Source organism: Solanum verrucosum, unplaced genomic scaffold (genome assembly GCF_900185275.1).
Source record: "Solanum verrucosum unplaced genomic scaffold, falcon-dt-bn FXZP01000121.1, whole genome shotgun sequence".
NCBI lineage: Eukaryota > Viridiplantae > Streptophyta > Magnoliopsida > Solanales > Solanaceae > Solanum > Solanum verrucosum.
The window spans coordinates 34,780-56,087 of record NW_026020509.1 but is presented as its reverse complement, the minus strand read 5'-3'; the positions used below and the strand labels follow the sequence as shown (position 1 = coordinate 56,087).

The 21,308-nt window shown below is 30.4% G+C and overlaps 2 protein-coding genes and 3 pseudogenes across 3 annotated transcripts; 3 read left to right on the top strand and 2 right to left on the bottom strand.

Moving 5' to 3' along the window:
• Positions 1-6,612: 6,612 nt before the first annotated feature.
• LOC125809672 (uncharacterized) lies at positions 6,613-9,111 on the bottom strand. Of its 2 annotated transcripts, none has more exons than XM_049489265.1 (3): positions 9,047-9,111; positions 7,090-7,743; positions 6,613-6,849 (listed from the first exon to the last, which is right to left on the bottom strand). In XM_049489265.1, exons 2-3 carry the CDS (start codon positions 7,714-7,716, stop codon positions 6,772-6,774), a joined length of 705 nt encoding a protein of 234 aa, XP_049345222.1. In that variant the 5' UTR covers positions 7,717-7,743; positions 9,047-9,111; the 3' UTR covers positions 6,613-6,771. The 2 variants fall into 2 exon arrangements, with proteins under 2 accessions (XP_049345222.1, XP_049345221.1); XM_049489264.1 differs by having other exon boundaries at positions 7,090-7,738; positions 9,047-9,105.
• A 1,352-nt stretch (positions 9,112-10,463) lies between these two features.
• LOC125809622 (uncharacterized) lies at positions 10,464-11,303 on the bottom strand (annotated as a pseudogene).
• A 2,487-nt stretch (positions 11,304-13,790) lies between these two features.
• LOC125809621 (uncharacterized) lies at positions 13,791-14,480 on the top strand (annotated as a pseudogene).
• A 740-nt stretch (positions 14,481-15,220) lies between these two features.
• On the top strand, positions 15,221-16,022 carry LOC125809620 (uncharacterized; annotated as a pseudogene).
• Positions 16,023-17,364: 1,342 nt separating this feature from the next.
• Positions 17,365-18,160, top strand: LOC125809619 (uncharacterized). The gene is made up of 2 exons (XM_049489218.1): positions 17,365-17,976; positions 18,077-18,160. The coding sequence occupies exons 1-2, from the start codon at positions 17,365-17,367 to the stop codon at positions 18,158-18,160; spliced, it is 696 nt and encodes a 231-aa protein (XP_049345175.1).
• The last annotated feature ends 3,148 nt before the right edge of the window (positions 18,161-21,308 follow it).

The window sequence follows — 21,308 nt, the reverse complement described above, 5'->3', positions numbered from 1 at the left end:
AAAGTTTATACACTATTATACCTTAATTTGTCATAACATGTTTAAAATTACTAATAATTTTTGATAGCGTAAAAATTATTTTACAAAGCTAAAACTATTTGGTGAGCTCTAATATAGCCATTCCTTTTGCATAGAAGTTTTACCCCTAAGACTATACTGATGTATAAGTGAGTAAATCACATTGAATGAGAGAAGATGCCATGAGTCAGAAAGGCATTTAATCATGTGTTGTGGATGAGTGATTAATAAGCAAGTCAATGTGTTACTCCGTCCCGTATTAGTTGATGATTACTTTTCATTTTTTGCACTGTGCTTAAAATTTTACAAACAAATGTAAAATATTTTCAAAAAGTTTACTTAATGCTTTCTTGATTTAGTAAGATGGATAATTAATATGTAATAATTATTTTTAATATAATGATCAACTAATATAGAACGGAGGAAGCTCAATTTATATAAAGAGTGGTGTTTTTGATTGATTGCTTTTTCTTTCAATGTTAAAATTCTGTACTCCCTCTGTCCCTAATTACTTGTCCACTTTTGAATTGACACATGCACCTATTAATAAATCAATTAATGACATAATGAGTTTATCATTTTATCCCTACTAATTATAAAGAGGATGTAAAGTTTTGCATTTTTCAAAGTAATTAGTCATTTAATTGAGGGTATAATAGGTAAAAAATGTTGTCCTTTCTTGATTTGTCAAAATGGACAAGTAATTAGGGACAACTATAAAAGGAAATGTGGACAAGTAATTAGGGACAGAGGGAGTAATTATTAACTAAAGGATACTTCATCAGTTTCATTTTAATCGTCAGCTCTTCTCGGATGTTAATTTGATTAAAATTTTAAGTTAAATTGAATTAGATAATTCCTTCTATATTTTAAAATTACAATTAAATATTCAAAAATTATATGTAAAGTGATATAAGCCACAATGTTCTCATACCAATATTATAAAAAAAAATATCTTAAATAGTTGATCACTGTTCATATATTTTGACCCACGAAAAAAAACATGACAAGTATTTTCGCCGTCCATTTCCAATATTAACTTGGCACTCTTTTCAACAATTTAATTATACTACTTTTTAAATATAATAAATTCAATGTTTTGATAAATGCATTGAAATATAGTTATAGTTAATAATAAGAAAAAAATAAGGATAGAAGGAAATAATTTGACGGCTAATTTGTTTTATGAAAGACCAAATAGAAATGGGTCAAATAGGTTTTATAATTTAGAAATGAGTTAAAGAATCTAATTTCTAAAAATGGATCCTAAAAAATAGGTTGATCCTTAAAAATATTTCACTTCCCGTTTGTTTTTACTTTATTGGAGACATGAACATATAGTTTGATAATCTCATTATTCCAAAAGATTCAAAAGCTACTTTAGTGCGTTATTATTATAATTATAAAGTGAATAACTTTTAATTATTGACTCTATTTTCAAACATGAAAGTTAATGTGATTAAACTAACTTATCACGTGATAAATTTTTAAGTTTTTATCGTCATAAAGTTTTAATTTAAAATAATAATATTTTAATAATTTTTTATAAATTAAATCTATCTCTATTATTAATAACTGTTTTTTTGGTATGATTTGCATTGTGTATATTTATTAATATAAAAAGACCGATACGAAAAAAATTATTTTATAAAATTTGTTTATTCTGTTAATATATTTCATTATCAAACATCATTGCTTAAGTGCTTGATTACTGTTTTTCACTCTTTGTCAAAGCATTGATTATCATTGTATTATTTATTGATAAGTCTTGGATTTACTTTGAAAGTTTGACTACTTGATATGAAATTAAACTTGGAATAATTATCAAAGAGAATTGATAAATATGTCATTGTTATGAAACAAATTTTCCCGGAGGAACTATAGCGTTGGATGAAAGGAATGATCAAAGATTATTACTTTACACTCTAAAAGTACTAAGTGATTGAAAAAAACTCAAACTCCATCCGTTTTAAATTATTTGTCACGATTTTTAAAAATATCATCATCATAAATTATTCGTTATTTTAGAAGTCCAAAACAAAATTAATCATTTTTTCCTATTTTATTATTAATAGTAATTGTTGTTAAAGATTATAAACAGCTACACATAAATAGAGAAAATATTTAATGAAGAGAGATTAATTACTTACATCTTAAGACAACAAATAAATAAGGATAAAATAGTCAAAGACTATTTTAATTAATACTCCCTCCATCCCATTTTACGTTGCACTTTTTGGATTTTCAAATTCAAACAAGTCTATCTTTGATCGTAAATTTTGTATACTGTATATCTTTTAATTATTTTGAATTGTTAATCATTGTGACTTATAGTACTTTTTACGTAGTTTACAAATATATAAATTTCATTTAATTTTTTTTTGAAGATTTCACCGATCAAACTTAAACTGTTTGACTCTCGAAAAACGAAAAGTGTCACATAAATTAGAACATTTGGAGTAGTATTTTTTTAAGAATCGTGTAAAAGACAAACATGACAGATTCTTTGAAACGGAAAAATATATCGAATTTTCAGCTGAAATTGACACGTTTGATTTCCTTAATCAGGGTAACAAGAACTAAAACATCATTTGTTTCCAATTTCCTACTGACTTCTCTAATTTGACAAAGTCTTAACTCAGTGGTGTTGTCAAAATCTAGTAAGTCTTCAAGTGAAGGTTAATCAATTTAGTCTGTTCTTTTTAAGTTTAGTTATTTATTAGTGAATGTCGTGAAGCAACATATAGCAAAACCAAAATAAAATAAAATAGAAAAGAATATTACTTTTATAGGGTGGCATTTTACTAGTTCTACTAATATTTTTCCTGTAACCATAATTACATGTATACCTTCATTGTGAAGCTAAGAAGGTTCCCAAAAGCTCAACAGTGGTGGGGTTAATGTTAACATGGAGAACCAATAGTTAGAGCTGAAAAAAAAATATATATTTATATATACAATGTAATTTTTCGATAAAGAATATCATGGTATCAATTTACACCACAGGAATAATTGGATTAGATCCACATATATACATCAAGAGAACAGTTAAAAGCTAACTTTAAAGAATTTCTCAAGTTGAACTTCCAAAGTGTACTTTATTAGAAGGTTTCAACAACTAAAGCTACCCTTAATTAAATTGAAGTTTATTATTTGAGGATGAGAATCCTTGAAGGTTTTGCCTTTTTCTTATCATAATAATTATCATTGAAAGCAATCTGAATTCAGGGGAATAACTATAGCCAGGAAACTTATATTGGGAAAATGCAATTTTAATTTGTATTAAATGCAAAACATGTGGAGTATTTGACTTTGCTTGCTCCTAACCACTCACAAGGCCTAGGCCAATCCTGCCTCTCAATCAAGAGAAAATGTATGTGTTTGGGATAACCTAAACAATTATACTCCTTGACATAGTTTGATATTGTTTATTTTGTATCGATTATCACTACAATAAAAATGATCTTTAGTGGCAATAAATTTTAATTGCCGCTAAATATATATTTTTAGCGGCAATTAACACTCTTTGTATATGTCTCTTAAGCCTTTAGCGACAATGGATCTAATGACACTTAATTAATGCCGATTATATTATTTATTGCCGCTAAAAGTTGTTTTTGTTGTAGTGTATATAAGTTCACTCATTGCAATTCTTGGATGTGACTTCGCTTATACATTATGTAAAGATGTGATATCTGGGTGTAACCCAACCCCAAAAGTTAGCTAATGAGAGGAGGTTTGTCCAAGTCCATATAAAGAGACCAAATTCTCATCTCTCTACCGACGTGGGACTTCTTAAGAAGTTATACCTCTCTGGTTCCTCTTGAAAAGGAACAATAGAATGCATAAGTCCCTCATGAATAACACCAACAAATGGCAAGGAAATATATACCACTATACATGACATATTCACCTTTTGAAGTGTCAATATAATTAGAGAATTTATTGAAAGCACATTATTTTCTTCATCGCATGAAGAAGTAAAAAGACCTAACTTTTAACTATTCCACTTGCCAAAGGAAGCTTCACTTTAGAGACAACATTTAAGAATTTACGTATGGTCGAGAATAATGAAATATAATTGTGTGTGTATATATATATATATAGTTGCATAGTTACAGCAGGCCATGATGAGCACCCATGATGTTTCTTTTCCTAAAAATGTAAGAAGATTAAAGAACAGCTAAGCTCACTGAACATTTTTTTTTTATCAACTACCTTATAATATAATCGTAACAATATTTTCAAGTGGGGTTGCTGGACCATGCATATAGACCATATGATATTTTAAAAGGGGTGACATATATTTCATTTAATTTATGCTTCATCCATTTTAAAATAAGTGTTACTACTATTTTAATTCATTTCACGCTCATTAAGAAAAATATGAATAGAGATGTATAATTTACTTAATTACTTTTATTTATTAGATGTTTTTTTGAGAATTGTTAAGCACCATTAAGAAGTGGTTATTCATATAGGAGTATATATAATTGAAAAAATATACTAATTTTTGTCTTGAATTTTTAAAATGACACTTATTTTATAAATTTTTTTCCTTACAATTAACTCTTATTCTGAAACAGATAAAATCACAATCATTTAATAACAATGTCATGTCCATCCGAAGAGAAGCCCCTTGCCTTTTCCATGTAAAGCTTCTTAACCCTTTATATGATGAAAGTGTATTATTTACTTTTTTGAGTCACACATATGTAAATGCATCATTTATATTTGACTTTGATTTGGTCCAATGAGATGATAACCGATAAGGGAGGTAGTATATATGGATGCGACCACTCATCATAATGATATAAAAATAACACTAGGATTCAATTTATATCCATAGTAAATTAAAATTTCAAATAGAAGTTAGAAATTTTATTCAAATCTCATAAATAAATATAATTTCAAATCAAAACTTTAAAATTGAACTCAAAAATTGTATGATGAAACACCTATTAAGATTTTTGTAATGAAATATTTTAAAGTGATAGTCAGAAATGGATGTAGAGACTTGTATATAGATTCATCAAAACTCAATAGCTTTACTGAATATTTATAAATACTTAATCATAAATTTAATTATTATTATAATATTAACTTGTGATGGACGTAGAAATTCATACCACCTCCGGTGATAGATAACTAGTGATTAAATGTTGTAGGGACATAATTATAACACACACATATATATATAGGTCTATTTCGGATGAGATGGCAACTAGATTTTCTAATTCATCCTTAGGAATAGTCAAGTGGTTGATTGAGGCGTTATTCTGTCCTACCGTTTTATTCATATATGTATAAAAAATAATAAATGACAACTAAGATTTAATTAATTAATTTATATTTAAAAAAGAATGATCCTATCCTTGAGATACACTACATTATAATTTATAGTATTTAGAAAATCAAATGTCGTTGGAATGACTACCCAATATATCACTTTTCATAATATATTCACGATTAATATATAGGAAGAGAGCATTGCATGAGAAGTACACCTAATTAATTCTTTTCATCATATATAGTACATAACATTGATTAGACTCTGCAATATATCATATTATTAGGAAATCAAAGAAATTGGAATGAGCAAAAAGAGAAAATATGATAATTATTTCTTTTATGAAAAATCATAAGTCTATTAAATCACGAGCAAGTGCATGCCGGGATTTTTGTTTTTTTACTTCAATTAAGTAAGTAAAGAATTAGTAAAATATGAAAAGCTTGGAGCACAAAACATGAGTGATCATTGTTATATTGTTTATTATCAGATCCCTTTACAATTGTGTTAAAACTATTATTTATAGGTTACAAGGTAGAACATCAACCAATAGAAAAACTTCACTCGAGCACTAAAGTACAACAATTAATGGTTGTTGTTCTCATGAAAATATTATTAGTAGTGCTTGCTAATATTCTTCTATTGTGATTAAGATATTCTACGAATTACAATCATATCTGACAATTGATATATCTATCCTTATTATCATTTAGCCATATCATTGAGACACGAGTCCTTTCTTTTCTTTGGGGCATAAGGTCCCGCCTTTTTCCTGATGACAAAACATTTTTAAACCATGGTTCTACAACATATCCACTGTCGACTTGGGCCATATATAAACGGGCTAAAGGAAAAGATGGGCTGGGAGGATATGAAACCATAAGCCCAGGTCTTATTGGGCCCTCAGCTACAAGAAGGATGGACACATTTTTGTCCTTCAAATTAACTAATCTTTAATTATTGCTCTTTGACAATCGAACTTATGCCAAGTGAGACATAAGTTCTTTAGAAACTAAGTCATTTTCAAACATAACTTGTGAGATATTATAATATGCACAAAATAGGGCAAAAAAGTACAAATGACCTATATATCTGTCTGCTCTCTTTGATCTCCCATTTTGATAGGAACTTTACACTATGATAACAACATTAAAATTCCACATTACAAAAATTAGCATTATTCTCATTTTTACATTCCAATCCATAAAAGGATAATATTACTACATCTTGGCCGCAAATCTTAATCCCTTCATGTTTTCTAGCTAAAAGATATCAATGCTTGAAAAGAGATACTCCGCAACAAAAAGATGGAAGACAGATCATAATATAACAAAAACATACTTAAAACTATTTACACAAATACGTTTAGCAATAGATGTAACCAACATATTAGAGCCAATTCACGTGGGAATGAAACAAAAGAAAACAACTACTTATATATGTGAATTTTAATTGTCTTATAACTATTTCTCGCGGCGGCTCATGAAAACACTTGTCAGAACTGTTTTCGACTCGAAAGATGCCTTCAGCAACTCCAGTGCCTGCATAATACTAGGAGTTCACTAAGTAGGAATACTTAAACCGAATAGAAAACGATAGACAAACGACAGGAGCAAAATTTATTGAGTTTATTTCAGACACACCCAATGTAATCCCAACAGTGGGGTCTGGGAAGGGTGGTATACATGTACGCAGACCTTAAGATAATAGAAACATACTATAACATATTAAAAGACGGTGACAGTATAAAAAATCTTTAAATTTTGAAGATAATTGATTACCTCTTCCACTCCGAAACTTACAACTTCCTCCTCTAGTACACCAACATCCCTGACATTAAACTTGTTGAGAAGAGCAATGCAAGAAATGGTGGACATGGGCTTAACTACCAAGTCATCTGCCACCATGTATGTCACCACATCCTTCACAAAACCCCCTTTTGTTTCCACAGCTCCACCTGCTACTCGCGGAGCAGCATAAACTAACTTTCTTGACATAGTATAATTACAGCTTGTACAGAGAGCAGTAGGGTCATCAGAAACAGTTAAGTGGGAACTAGTGTTGGAACAGCCGTAAAAAGTCTTCTCACGTGTCGTAACATCGCCATCAAGCAATAGAAAAGGAACTGGAGAGATCCCAACTGAAGACTTGGGTTTTAAAAGGATATCCTTGCATTGGTTCGGTTGAATATAGGTGTCCTTCAGATTTTCTACGCTTTCGTAGAGGTTAGGCAAGGAACCACTCATTCCTTTCTCCTTAAGAAGACTGATAATGGTTCCAGCAGGCAATGAGAGAATGTGAAAGAGGAAATCAACACAGTCCTTATCAGCCTCAGCAAATAGGACTTTGCCAGCCTTGGTGTCAATCAAAAGCTTCATGCTCAGTTTAGTATCACAAGTAGTCGCCATTTTTGTTCGGAATGTTGAGGATCTACACTTTATCAAAGCACAAACACAGTGAACAAAGAGAGCTAAAACAGGACAAGTTACGCTATGTAAACTTGACTTTCATCGAGTCCCTTTTCAATCCTATTCTATGCAGAAAAAAGCAGAATGTGTATGATATCAATTGCAGAAACTATGATTGTGTGGGGTTCCAGCCCCATTTCCCACCGTTAAAGTCCCACTTTACTGCAACTTGGTGCAAATCTCTATAACCATAACATCATCATTATTTTCAAACCAAATCTTACCTAGAAACCAACCTAAGTTTGAAATGATGGTTCTTTCATGATGTATATCGTCGGTACTAGTTTTTTCTATAATTAGAGCAGTCTTGCTCATTTGTAAGAACAAATCAAGATATAGAGAAAAAATATTTGAGAGCAAAGTGAGGTATTCCACTTACTATACAAGAAAATTAGTTTGTAAAGTAAAATAGAGTGTGAGCGATATTTCAGTAAGGTGGTAATAAATCAAAAGAGTGTTATTCCTTTAGAGTGTATTGCAATCACTTTGAGTATTATATTCGTGACTACACAGTATAAAAATTTCTCACTAAAGTAATATCAGTTACTTCTCTTGACCCGTGATTTTTCCCTTATTTAGAAGGATTTCCATGTAAAATTCTAGGTGCAATTGCTTTTCCATTATTTTGATCATATGTATTTTTATGTTAGTCTGTGTTTTTTTTTCAACAGATAGGTCCTATGTTATCCCAAGAGACAGGGCTGGCCAAAGGGTCAAGCCACTAAAGCAAGGGCTTTTCATCATATGTTCGATATCTTTTCCAATTAATTCAATTTTGATACATACATATACACTAATCAAAATTCTCTTCGTTAATCTCATACAATGTAGAAACACAAAGAGTTTGCAATGAAATGCACAGTTGTGTACTGCAATAAAATTCTCATTACCAACGCTTACTAAACCATTTTATCTAAGTCTTATGATTAAAGTATGGAACCAAAATTACATTCTTAAGTTTTAATTCTATACAGATATACTCTTTACAATCTACATCCTTAACCATTATAGGAGTATGTTCTATCTAAAATAAGATTAGAAGTTAGATTCTATCACAAGAGAGTCTGCTTCTGTACAATTGTTAAATTTTACCATAGATCTACAAGTTCCTTACAAATAAATTTCATAAGCAACTTTTCAAGTTCATTATTTATTCCCCACCTATGACCTACCCAATACTGGTTTAAAGAAATTAACTATCTGCCTAAATGGCTAGATATCTATAAACTTAAAGAAGCAGTTTATAACAATTCTACATCAGAAAACTTACCTGCAAAGCAAAGGTGAAATATTGGAGAGAAAAACCCTACGATCGAAAGAGAGAAAATGACGATTGAAGTTCCAGAAGCTTCTCGAATTGCACAAAGGATTATATGTATTTCCGCAATGAAAAAGTAAAAATAATGAGTTGGGCCTATAGGAATGGACATGGTATGATATACACCAAATTATGATAGTATTTGATACTCCCTCCGTCCCTATTTACTTGTCCATATTTCCTTTTTTAGTTGTTCCTATTTAGTTGTCCATTTTGACAAATCAAGAAAGGACAACAAATTTTTTCCTATTATACCCTTATTTACACTTCTTGAAAATTGTAAAAGTGTATGTTGTTTCCCTCCAATTTATTTCACTTGAATTCAAATAAGTGGTTGTAATTTTGAAGTGAAAAGTTGTCATAAGGGTAAAATTGTAACTTCACTGTGCTAATCATTGTTGCCTTAATCTGTGTGTCATTTCTAAAGTGGACAACTAAAAAGGGACGGAGGGAGTATGATATATGGTATACATTTTAAATTTTTTGATATTTAGTAGTATTTTTTTTATATTTAAAAATAGGAAATAACATACATAAATAACATATATGTATATTATTAAAATATTACTCAAATAAATATGCAACCTAGTATTAGTATAAACTAAATGATTAGAAGTTGAAACTTTGACAACTCTATTTTGATTGAAATGTATTTTAAATATAATTGATTAATTAAATGAGTTATTTTTACTTTCTTTTGAATATATATTTCTACATGTATAATGTGTTACAGTGTTAGTATGATATAATTGATATCTTTTTAAACTTGTCAAAGTCATAATAGTCAATTATATGAGTATATATTAATCAAAATTGAACAAACTATGATTACCGATTTATCATATCGCAAAATATCAAAATCAAACTTTAAAATACTAATTCATATATACCGAAATAAATCAATATGATTAATGATATAATAATTTGAAAAACTGAATATAAAATATCGTACCATACCATAACAGAAGAAGGGGTAAGTGCACAGACAGTCGATTTTTTGGAATTTTTATTCAAGTACATATATAAAAGCTTACTTAACAATCTAAAGCTTCAGACATTGAGTTTGTCAATTTTTTGCATTTCACTCGTGATACCACATATTATTTCTTTTTACTCAAACAACATTGATTAATTTCATCCATATACCTCGAATTTGACGGGGTCAAGCTAAGGGACATGGACAGTTGAAGGCATTTGTGCATTGTTGGAGATGCTTGAAAAGAGATACTGTGTAAAATAAGATTGAATGCAGACTAAAATAAACTCACAGGTATATATACACAAGTGAGTAAAATTTAACAATAGATATGTAACCTAGAAATCAGAATCAACTCAAGAGGGAATGAAACGTCCAATTCCAAAATTTTGTCTAATTATGACTATTTCTCTGCGCGCTTTCATGCATGCAGCTCATGAAAATATTCGTCAGAACTGTTTTCGATTCCAAGGATGCCTTGACCAACCTCAGCGCCTGCAAAATCATACTGTAGGAGTGTTCACTAAGTAGCAATACTTTAACGACAAAACAACATGAGCAGTATTGTATAATTCAGATAGACGAATAGTTTTATGTAACTAGTCATAAAAAGTGAGATTTGAAACATGTATTAAAATCCAGTGATATTAGTAATAAAACTGTTTAATTACCTCTTCCATTCCAAAACTTACTACTTACTTGATCTCCAGCAGCACACTAAAATCTTTGATATTATTAAACTTGTCAAGAAGGGCAATGCTATAAATGGCGGACATAGGCTTAACTACCAAGTCATCCATGACCATGTAGGCTACAACCTCCTTCACAAAACCCTTTGTAGCGTTCACAACATACAACTTTCTTGACAATATAGTATTTCTCGGACAATCTGGACAGATAGCACTAGGGCTCTAGTGTGGGAAAGAGAGTGGCATCCGTAAAATATCCTTTGAATCGGAACATTATTAAGCAATTGAAGAGATTCCAAGTGAAGATTTCGGGTTTAAAAGTACATCCTTGCATTGTTTCGATTTCATTCAGATTCTCGATGCTCTCGTAGAGGTTAGGCAAGCAAGCACCCACTCATTCCTTTCGACTTGAGAAGCTTAATGACAGTGAGAGAATGTGGAAGAGGAAATCAACACAATCTTTTCCAGTCTCAGCAAATACGACTCTGCGCTCTTTGGTGTCAATCAACAGCTTCAACGTTAGTTTGGAATCATCGTTCGTCATTATGTTTTGGCTGATAACAGCTGCAAGTTTTGTTCCAAATCTCTCAGGCAAATCTCATATTAAAGCACAAATACAGAGCTAAAACAAGATGCATTCTGTAAGTACCAATAACTTAATTTACGCTAAATATGTATTTTTAGAGGCAATTCTATAGCGACATTGGATTCAATGAGAATTAACTAATACCAGTAAAAAATTTAACTTTAGTGAAGATTTGATATTCCTTTTCCTCATTCAGGACAAAATAATTTTAGACAAAAAATGTATCAAATAGGATAAGTTTAGTAAACAACACATTATATTTATTAATTTCTCTGCAGAGGTGAAATTAAAAATTTGCACTTAGCTTCACCATCATATAACTTTTTAATCAATAGTGAAACAGTCAATAATTTGCATGTTGTCAAATCGATACACTAATCAACATTCTCTACACTAATCTCAAAATAAATAAATAAATAATGGAGAAATCATGATACTCAATCAAAAATCTGAATATGTGAAGTTAGATTAAGCGTAATAATTGTATGAACTTTTAAAATCAGATCATATCAATCCTACATCTGAAAACTTACCTGCAATTATAAGGCGTTGTATATTGGAGAAAATAGAACAAGAAATCTTACGTACGGATGAAGTTAAGGGTTTCTTTTATTTTATAAAAATTTATCCACTTCGAACATAAATTCAAATTGTTGTGTGGACTTGACAAAATCAAATTTCGAATATTTTTAATAAGCCTTTCCTTATTGAAATTATATACCTAACTTAAAAATAAATAAAATTTGCCTTAAATAGGAATTTGAAAATAAATTGTACTTGTCTTGTGGTATCCTATTTTAAATCTAAAAAAACTATTTAAGGTATACACCTCAACATACGAACTCTTCTCTCTCAGATTAATCGAGATGGCGGCAACGACGACCAAATTGAGCATAAAGCTTTTGATTGACAGTAATGCTAAAAAAGTAGTATTTGCTGAAGTTGAAAAGAATTTCGTGGATTTTCTGTTTCACATTCTTTCACTGCCTCTTGGCAGAGTCAGTAAGCTTCTTAAGGAAAAAGGAATGAATGGATGTTTACATAACATCTACGAAAGCGTAGAGAATCTGAATAGCTCTTATATGAAGAGATCGAAAGACATGATAATAAAACCTGAGTGTCCTGTTGTAATCTCTTCAGTTCCTCTTCAATTGTTTAATTACAATGTTCCGCAAAAAAAAAAAAAATGTATACAAATGTTCTTCGGCCAAGTGCTCTTATGTCATGGAAGGTGTTTACAAGATTTGCCCGCTTTGTAAGAACTCTATGTCGATGGTTGTGTCGGCCACTGACGGGGGTTTTGTGAAGGAGACAGTTAAATACATGGTGATGGATGACTTGGTCGTCAAGCCACTATCTGTATCCAACATTATGGGCCACGTTAAGGATGTTGTTGCGCTGCATGAGGAAGTTGTACAGTTTGGAATAGAGGAGGTACCTAACCACTTTTAATGTATAATTTTTTTTATATATATTTTTGGACAGTATTGTTACCTCTGCTACTTATTATTTTGCAGGCACTGAAGTTGCTGAAATTATCCTTGGAGTCGAACACAGTGCTAACAACTCTCTTCACGAGCAGAGTAAAAGTGGAGAATTAGCTTAGTGCTAAGAAATAATGGATCATGGGATATTTCAGTTTAATAAATTGCTTTTTAATGGTTTTCTTTTTGTTTAATTTCCCGCAATTGTTTATTATGATATATAGTTGCAGTTATAAGTACAACCATTACTCATTCATCTTACCACAAATAGTTATTTCAAATTATTTGTCAATTTTCCAAGCAGGACACACTTCAAGATCAACCCAAACATCTCAACAATGGTAGGGTGTAAATCGTTTGGATAAAAACTGATCCAAATCAAAAAGTCAAATCAATTCGATTAAATAAATCAAATTTTATTTGATTTTGATTTTAAATTTTTAATAATTTATAGTATTTAATTTGATTTTGATTTTAACCATTAACCCACCCAAATTGACGCATGAACATCCCATAATTTTTATTTATTAATTATAAATTATATTTTAAATTTTTTTATAAAAAATATTAAAAAGCCCTTTTTTATTAATATCGATATTAATAAATAATATATATAAATAAAAAATGTTAAAAAGATCAAATAATACTCCTAACTTAGTAAAAATATCATACTTATTTATGAATATTTTTTTTTAATGGTGTATAAACGGGTTAGTGTAAGTAAGAGAAAATGATCAAAATGGTCTTTGATGTATTGGAGTTACTTTATTTTGGCCCTTAATATATTCTAGGTGATTGAAATAGTCCTTCATGCATGACAAAATGTGTTCAATTTAGTCTTTTACCCTAAACTTAACAATTTATCCCCAAAAACTGTTAAATATAATTGTGAGGCCCACATATCTTACAAAATTCATCATTTTTACCATCTTTATTAGCTCAAAGAAATTTTACTAACGAAATGGCGACTGAGACCAAATTGAGCATGAAGCTTTTGATTGACACCAAGGCTAAGAAAGTTCTATTTGCTGAGGTTGGAAAGCGTAGAGAATCTGAATGACAGCTATTTGAAGTCTAAGGATATCATTTTAAAACCTGAGTGGCCAGTTGGAATCTCTTCAATTGTTTAGTTACTTTCAACGTAGAAGGGTCAGGGCCATTTATAAATGTTCCCCCTCCAACAACTGCTCAAATTGTGTCTCTTATATTACCGATGACCCTAGTGCTCTCTGTCCAGATTGTAGGACCCCAATGTCAAAAAAACTGGCTTATAATGCTCCGCCTATACTTGTTGCTACCAAAGGGGGTTTTGTGAAGGAGATGCAGGTTAAATACATGGTGATGGATGATTTGGTTGTTAAGCCCATGTCTGCAGTATCTAGCATTACAACTCTTAAAGACTACTTTAATGTCAAGGATGTTGGTGTACTGCACGAGGAAGTTGTTCAATTTGGAAAGGAAGAGGTAAGTGGTGACCTCTTTAATATACTTGTTTCAGGAATAGAATATATGACGGAGTCATTTTTTCGGTTTGATTGTATTCGTAAATCATACTATTGTTTTGCAGGCACTGAAGTTGCTGAAATTATCACTGGACTCGAAATCAGTGCTGACAAGTCTCTTCATGACCGGAGTGAAAATGGAGAAATAGATAGATTAGTGTCTTTCTTTTTATTTCTTGTTTTTTGTTTCGTTTCCTGTTGTCGTTGTTATGAACGGTAGTTTCAATTATGATTATAAAACCTTACTTCAATTCGTCTTAATTTTGTTTTCCGTTTATTCTATGTTTATTTATGACAATATTGGATCTCTAAATTGCAAAACAAACATCGTATTAAATTTTATACATAAATAATTTACCTCATAATCAATTACCAAAATGTGGTGCAACATATGTAAAATTTATAAATGTACAACTTATTACCGAACCACTAGTGTCTTATTTTAATCAACTAAATATGATGCTATTTGTCTCATGATTTTTAAGAAAAAAATGAAGACTTTTGAAGTTTTTGTCTAAATCAATCCATAGATATTTATGTGGCTCATTAAAGATAGAAAGAGGCTTTTAGAGTATTATTCTTGTAAGTACATTTTTTAAAAACAGAACGGTTCCACGCAATATGGTTAGAGAACTTTATTGCAACTCCTAAAGTGCCTACACACTTTCTGATCGAGACGTTACTTTGGACAACTACTTGAATTCTTCTCTTTTTTCTTTTTTTTTGAGATTAGTGTGAAGAATCTTGATTAGTGTAGCATTTAACTCGTCGGCTACATCAAATATTTGATGACTGTTAGACTACCGAGTCAAAGATGTATTGAGGCTGATGCATCCACACTAACCTCTTCAAGAACAAGATTTGTCCCATTTAATTTGACATAACCAAAATGACGTCTACTGTTGATACCAAATTGAGCATGAAGCTTTTGATCGATACCAAAGCTGGCAAAGTAGTATTTGCTGAGGCTGAAAAGAATTGTGCCGATTTTCTCTTTCACATTCTCTCGTTGCCAGTGAGTACTGTCATTAGGCTTCTCAACAAAGAAGGAATGACTGGATCCTTTTAAAGCCCAAGTCTTCAATTGGAACATCTTCAGAGGATCTTTTCTTATTTCTTGATGATGTTACCACAGTACATGACAAGACTTTCTATGGATGCAATAACAACAACATACCTAATGATATCTCAACACTAAGGAGAATCCACTGCACTAATTTTAACTCTGGCTGTTCCATGTCGGTTACCCAGTATCCTGATGCTATATGTCCAAATTGTGGTCAAAGAAGATGAATTATATTGCTTCAGAGGGAGTCAAAGGAGCTGTGGCTGCCAAAGGTGGTTTTGTGAAGGAAGCAGTGACATACATGGTGACGGATGACTTGGTTGTTAAGCCCATGTCCCCAATATCTAGCATTACCCTTCTCAACAAGTTTAATGTGAAGAATGTTGGTGTGCTGCAGCCTGCAGGAGCAAGTTGTAAATTTTGGAATGGAAGAGGTATATAATTCAGTTTGTATTAAATCATTTCTTTTGCTATGTGTACTCTATATATGTCCTTTTTGATTGGTGATTTTTTTCCGAATTAGTTAATTCTTCTGATTTTGCAGGTGCTGAAAGAATCTTTTGAGTCGAAAACAGTTCTCACAAGTGTTTTAATAAGCGGTGCAAAGCGGAGAAGAACAGAGTAAAACAGAGTATTAAGCCATAAGACATAATGGAGTTGGATTTTTCAGTTTATAGTCTTTGTCCTTTTTAATGGTTTATTTTTGCATTGTATTTTCAGTTGTCCGTTGCTTATATATCTTAGCACTACTTTGTCTAGTTTGAGTTTCTTTTTTAATTTACACATCTCTTCTCAAAAAATTAATATAATCGAACCTTAGTAGCTTCATCACTGCCCAGTGTTTTTAATGGAATCTTTTTATTAAAGACAGCATACACAGTGTTCAAGTTGATACCAAAACCACTAACAACCTCATCAGAAGGAGAAGTTAAGTGTCCTTCATATTTTGACGCTATCATAATGGTTAGGCAAGTAGGGGCTGATCCAACAGTTTGTCTATGGGTTCAATCTCCAACCCTTAACCTGGATTTTCTGTATTACATTCACCAAAGTAGCTTCAAAAATTGAGTTATGAATCCGTAACTCAAACAAGGTGATGGATTCCGTGGTTGAAATCGAAATCTTGAACCAATAGAATTAAAATCCTGAATCTATTTGTTTAGGCTGACATCCATAGTTCATTTCTTTTTTCTTCAGAAACCTAACGACGGTGGCCACCGGCAGTGTTAGAATGTGAAAGAGAAAATCAACAGTCCTTTTGAGCCTTGGTGTCAATCAATAGCTCCTTTTCTTTTTACCTTTGGGTCATAGTCCCTTTCATTTATTCTGAATGAGATATGTATATGGTGATCCAATTTTAACTCACACGAGTTCCTCCAAATAAGAATTCATATAAATCTTTTCCATAAAGTGACAAAGTATATATCTATGGGTAAATGCTAAATGACCATAACATTTGGTCAGAAATTTAAAAAATCTATAATATTTTTTTTATTTTAAAATAAACTGATTTTTTTTCTATTTTTAAATTAAAAGGTATTAAAGTTAAAAGAATAAAAATGTTTAAAAAAATAAAATAACATAGGTAAAATACCATGCTGGCCAAAGTTTCTGATTTTTCCTATATCGATATGAATTTATTCACATAAACTTACACAACGGCCATAAGAGAGAAAATGATTTACTTCCTGTTTGTTGGCGGCAGTATTAGAGTCTGACTATTCGATACAAATACAAGTGTGCATTTAATTTTAAATATTCTCTGTTTTTAGTATTATTAATTGAAAACTCCTTGAACTCTACACATTTTGAGATCAACGATGAGATTCTTGATTAGTGTACCGTTTTGTTTGAATTAATTTGGTGACTGTTACACTACTTTTTAAAACGATGAAGCAGCAAGCGGCACTATTTAAGCGTAGCTACCTCGGAAAATTAATATCTGAGTGCTTTAAAATACTGACAAAATGGCGACTGATGAGATCAAATTGAGCATGAAGCTTTTGATCGACACTAAGAATAAAAAAGTAGTATTTGCTGAGGTTGAAAAAGATTTTGTTGATTTCCTCTTTTACATTCTTACATTGCCATTGAGTACTGTTACTAAGCTTCTTAAGGATAAAGGAACGAATGGGTGCTTGCCTAACATCTACGAGAGCGTAGAAAATCTGAATGACACTTATATGAAGTCTAAGCATATCATTTTACAACCAATGTGTCCTGTTAATATTTCAAAAGCTCCTCTTCCATTGCTTGATGGCATTCCTACTCCAACTGCTCTTTTTAAATGTTCCGTCTCCTTCTGCACTGCTTATGTCACCGATGATCCTGCTAGTTGCTGTCCAAATTGTATGAGCCGTATGTCAATAAAAGTGGCTTATGCTGCAGATCCACCTGGAGTAAAGGAATCTAAGGCAGCAACAGGGGTTTTTGTAAAGGCTGTAGTGAAGTACATGGTGATGGATGACTTGGTGGTTAAGCCTCTCTCCCTATCTAACATTACCGCTCTTAAAGACTACTCTAATATTAAGGAGATTGTTTCATTGCACCAAGAAGTTGTACAGTTTGGAAAGGAAGAGGTAAATAACATGTTTTAGGAAATAAATAGTTACATGTAAATTTCTTATGTTGAACTAGTGTTCTTACTATAGAAATTTCAATATTAAATCATTTTTGCAGGCGTTGAAGTTGCTGAAATCCTCTTTGGAGTCGAAAGCTGTTCTGACAAGTGTTTTCATGAGCCTTGTAAAAGTGGAGAAATAGCTAGTCATTCAACATTTTACTGGAATTAGATATTTGCCTTTTAATGACTTTCTTTTGCTTCATTTACCGCTTACGTTGATTATGATCATCTGCTGATTCTCTTATCATTGGAAAAACTTTATCTGATTTGGAATTGTTTTTCGTAATTAGTTCTCGTCTCAATCATATTTTTTTTTAGATATTCAGTCATTTCTACCAATCATCACACAAATAATTTGATCGGATGGCTCAGGTTTCAGCTATACATTTCTCCCTCAAACAAAATAGTCAAGGCAAACAAAGTAACTGAACTGATAAGGTAGGTTATAAATAACCATTTCATTAATTTTTAATTCAAATAACGATAAAAGAATTCTAATAAAATATGTAATTCTTTTTTTTTCCTTCTAAATTGAAGTAGGATAAGTATCTAATAAAAAATAATTACTACTAGGGATCAATATGTTTAAAAAGAAAAAAAAATATGTTTATTTGTAAAAGGACTTTTTCGGACTTATTAATAGTGAAAATAGAGGGTTTTTTTAATATACCAATTACCATGACAATAATAATATTTTAGACCAAATTATGAACTAGGGACATTTTTTGTTTAATTTTGCATAGTTTAGCTATATTCTTTTTACCCTTTTCTGTAAACTTAATAATTTAATAAATGATTATAATTAATAACAAAAATACAGTAGCAACAACAATAAATCATTTTTAATTTTTTATCCTTTTTTTTAATTATGTGATATTTTATTTGTTTATTACTACGCCCAAATCCAAAAGTACAAAGCTACTTTCAACACACATTTCAAGAGTCGAAGAAAAGGATTATTTTCTTTCGATGTGGACTATTAGAATTTTGGGTGTGTTTGGTAAGGAGTAAAAAAAAATTGAAAATATTTTTTGATGTTTTTTTATATTTGGTTGGTTCAATGCTCTGCATTTCTTATTTTTTGGTAAATAAATTTCTTTTTTAAAAAAGGAGGAGAATGATATTTTTGGATGTAGGAAAAAATAGATTTATCAGTGATATTTTAAATTATTGTCACTTTCCTACTCACCCAATATTCCCTTCCAATTTCTAACCCCATTATCCCATCTCATTATCATAATATTTACTAAATTACATTTAAATATTTTGAGATAATACTTTTCGTGATTACTTACAGAACACTTAAAATATTAAGTAAGAAATCTATTTGTTTTGAAAGAAAATATAAATATTTTGAGTTAAGTAAGAAATCTATTTGTTTTGAAAGAAAATATAAATATTTTGGGATAATACTTTTCTTGGTTACTTACAGAACACTAAAATATTAAGTATGAAATCCATTTGTTTTGAAAGAAAATAGTTTCGCAGAAAAACATTTTCTTTTGTGCCATACACATTTTTTATTGCAATTCTAAGTCCTCCACACTTTGATTGAGTCCATTTATTTTTATTTATATCTATTATTCTAATAATATTTTTTCATTTTTAACATATTACGAAAAGATAATTATTTTCTAAATCACTATCTAAAACATAAGATTATATATCAATTATAATATTAATATGAGTAATGTAGTACTCCTTTTGTCCAATAATACTTGTCAATTATTGACTTTGCATACTTATTAAAAAAATTATAAAAGTATAATTTACTATATCACCATTTGAATATACTTTCACTGTCTAACAATAGTTGTCCACTATATTATTTTAGAATGTCCAACAATATTTGTCCACTTTATTAAATGAGAAAATAGTCAAATGCCCCCTTAATCTATTACCGAATTTTCAACTACACACTTATTCTTCACGGGGTTCTATTACCCCTTATACATTTTTAAAATAGAATATATATCCCCCTAAAAGGTCACACCAAGATTTGTGTTAGAAAGTGAATGCACTCGCCTACCACGTCATATATATTATTTTTTTAATAAAAAAATTATTATTTCTTTCTTTATTCTATTTTCCTTTTATATTTTTTTCTTCTCTTTTCAGCCTCTTTCTTCTTTTCTTTTTCTTTTTTCTTGACATTTGTTTGATGAAATTTTTTCTGCTATTGAAGAGAAAATTTCAAGTTTTGTTTATGATAGTTTTGAGCTTACAGTAATGAAATGTGTAGTTATGAAATTTCAAGTTTTATTATTGAAAGATAAAGTTATAAATCTTTGATAATCTTTCATTTTTTGCCATTGATTAATCTTTTTTCCACCATTTTCATCTTCCTTGAAAACATCAAAAGTTTATCAATCAACCCAACTCACTTCTTCCTTCCTACCATTAATATTATCAAGTCTTAAACCTTTGATATATTAAAAAAAAACTCAAGTTTTGAAGGAGTTGATGATATGTTTCATGTTTTCATCATCGATGACCGCAACAACAATTTTGAAAGGTAAAATCTGACGAGAATTTTATTCCTAATCGTTTCATCCACTATTTGATTGATACTCAAGTTATTTTCATGGATGAATTTGTCGAATTCTTCAAATTGAGGTAATAGGTACATAACAATGGATCTTTTCATTTCTATTTTCAAAATCACATATGAGTTTCGTTGACAACCCAAAATTCTTTTCGAACTTGAATTTAAATTATTAAACTAGGGCACCAAAAATCAAGAAAAGAATTTTCTAACCCGTTTGACCATGTGGTTAGGCATGATGATTAACAATTTGAATAATATTAATAAAGAGTTGGTTTTCAAAAAAAATCCTAATTTCATGCACAAATTAAATAATGAAAATTCTAGAATCAAGAGGAATAATGAAATTCCATGGTGAATCCAAGCTTAGAAAAGGTGAGTGGTGGAGAGATTTGGTTTATGTTGTTGTGAAGAAGAAAGGAAATAAATAAGAAAAAAGAATAATTAAAAATACACATATTTATGAAAAGAAATTTTAAAAATAAAGTCTTATTATTTGTTTTGGTCCTTTGAGAGAGTGAGATACACTCATTGTGCCACATAAGCGTTTAGGGAGTAAATTATATCAGTTTTAAACAATTCAGGGGGTAATAGGACACTCGTGAAGTTGGAGTGTGTAGTTGGAATTTCAGGTATAGTTTGGGGTGCTTTAAACCATTTTCTCTTATTAAATCAATGGATAATTTTACACTTAGTTCCTAATTTACCCTTATCATTATTCATCTCTCTATTACATTTTTCAA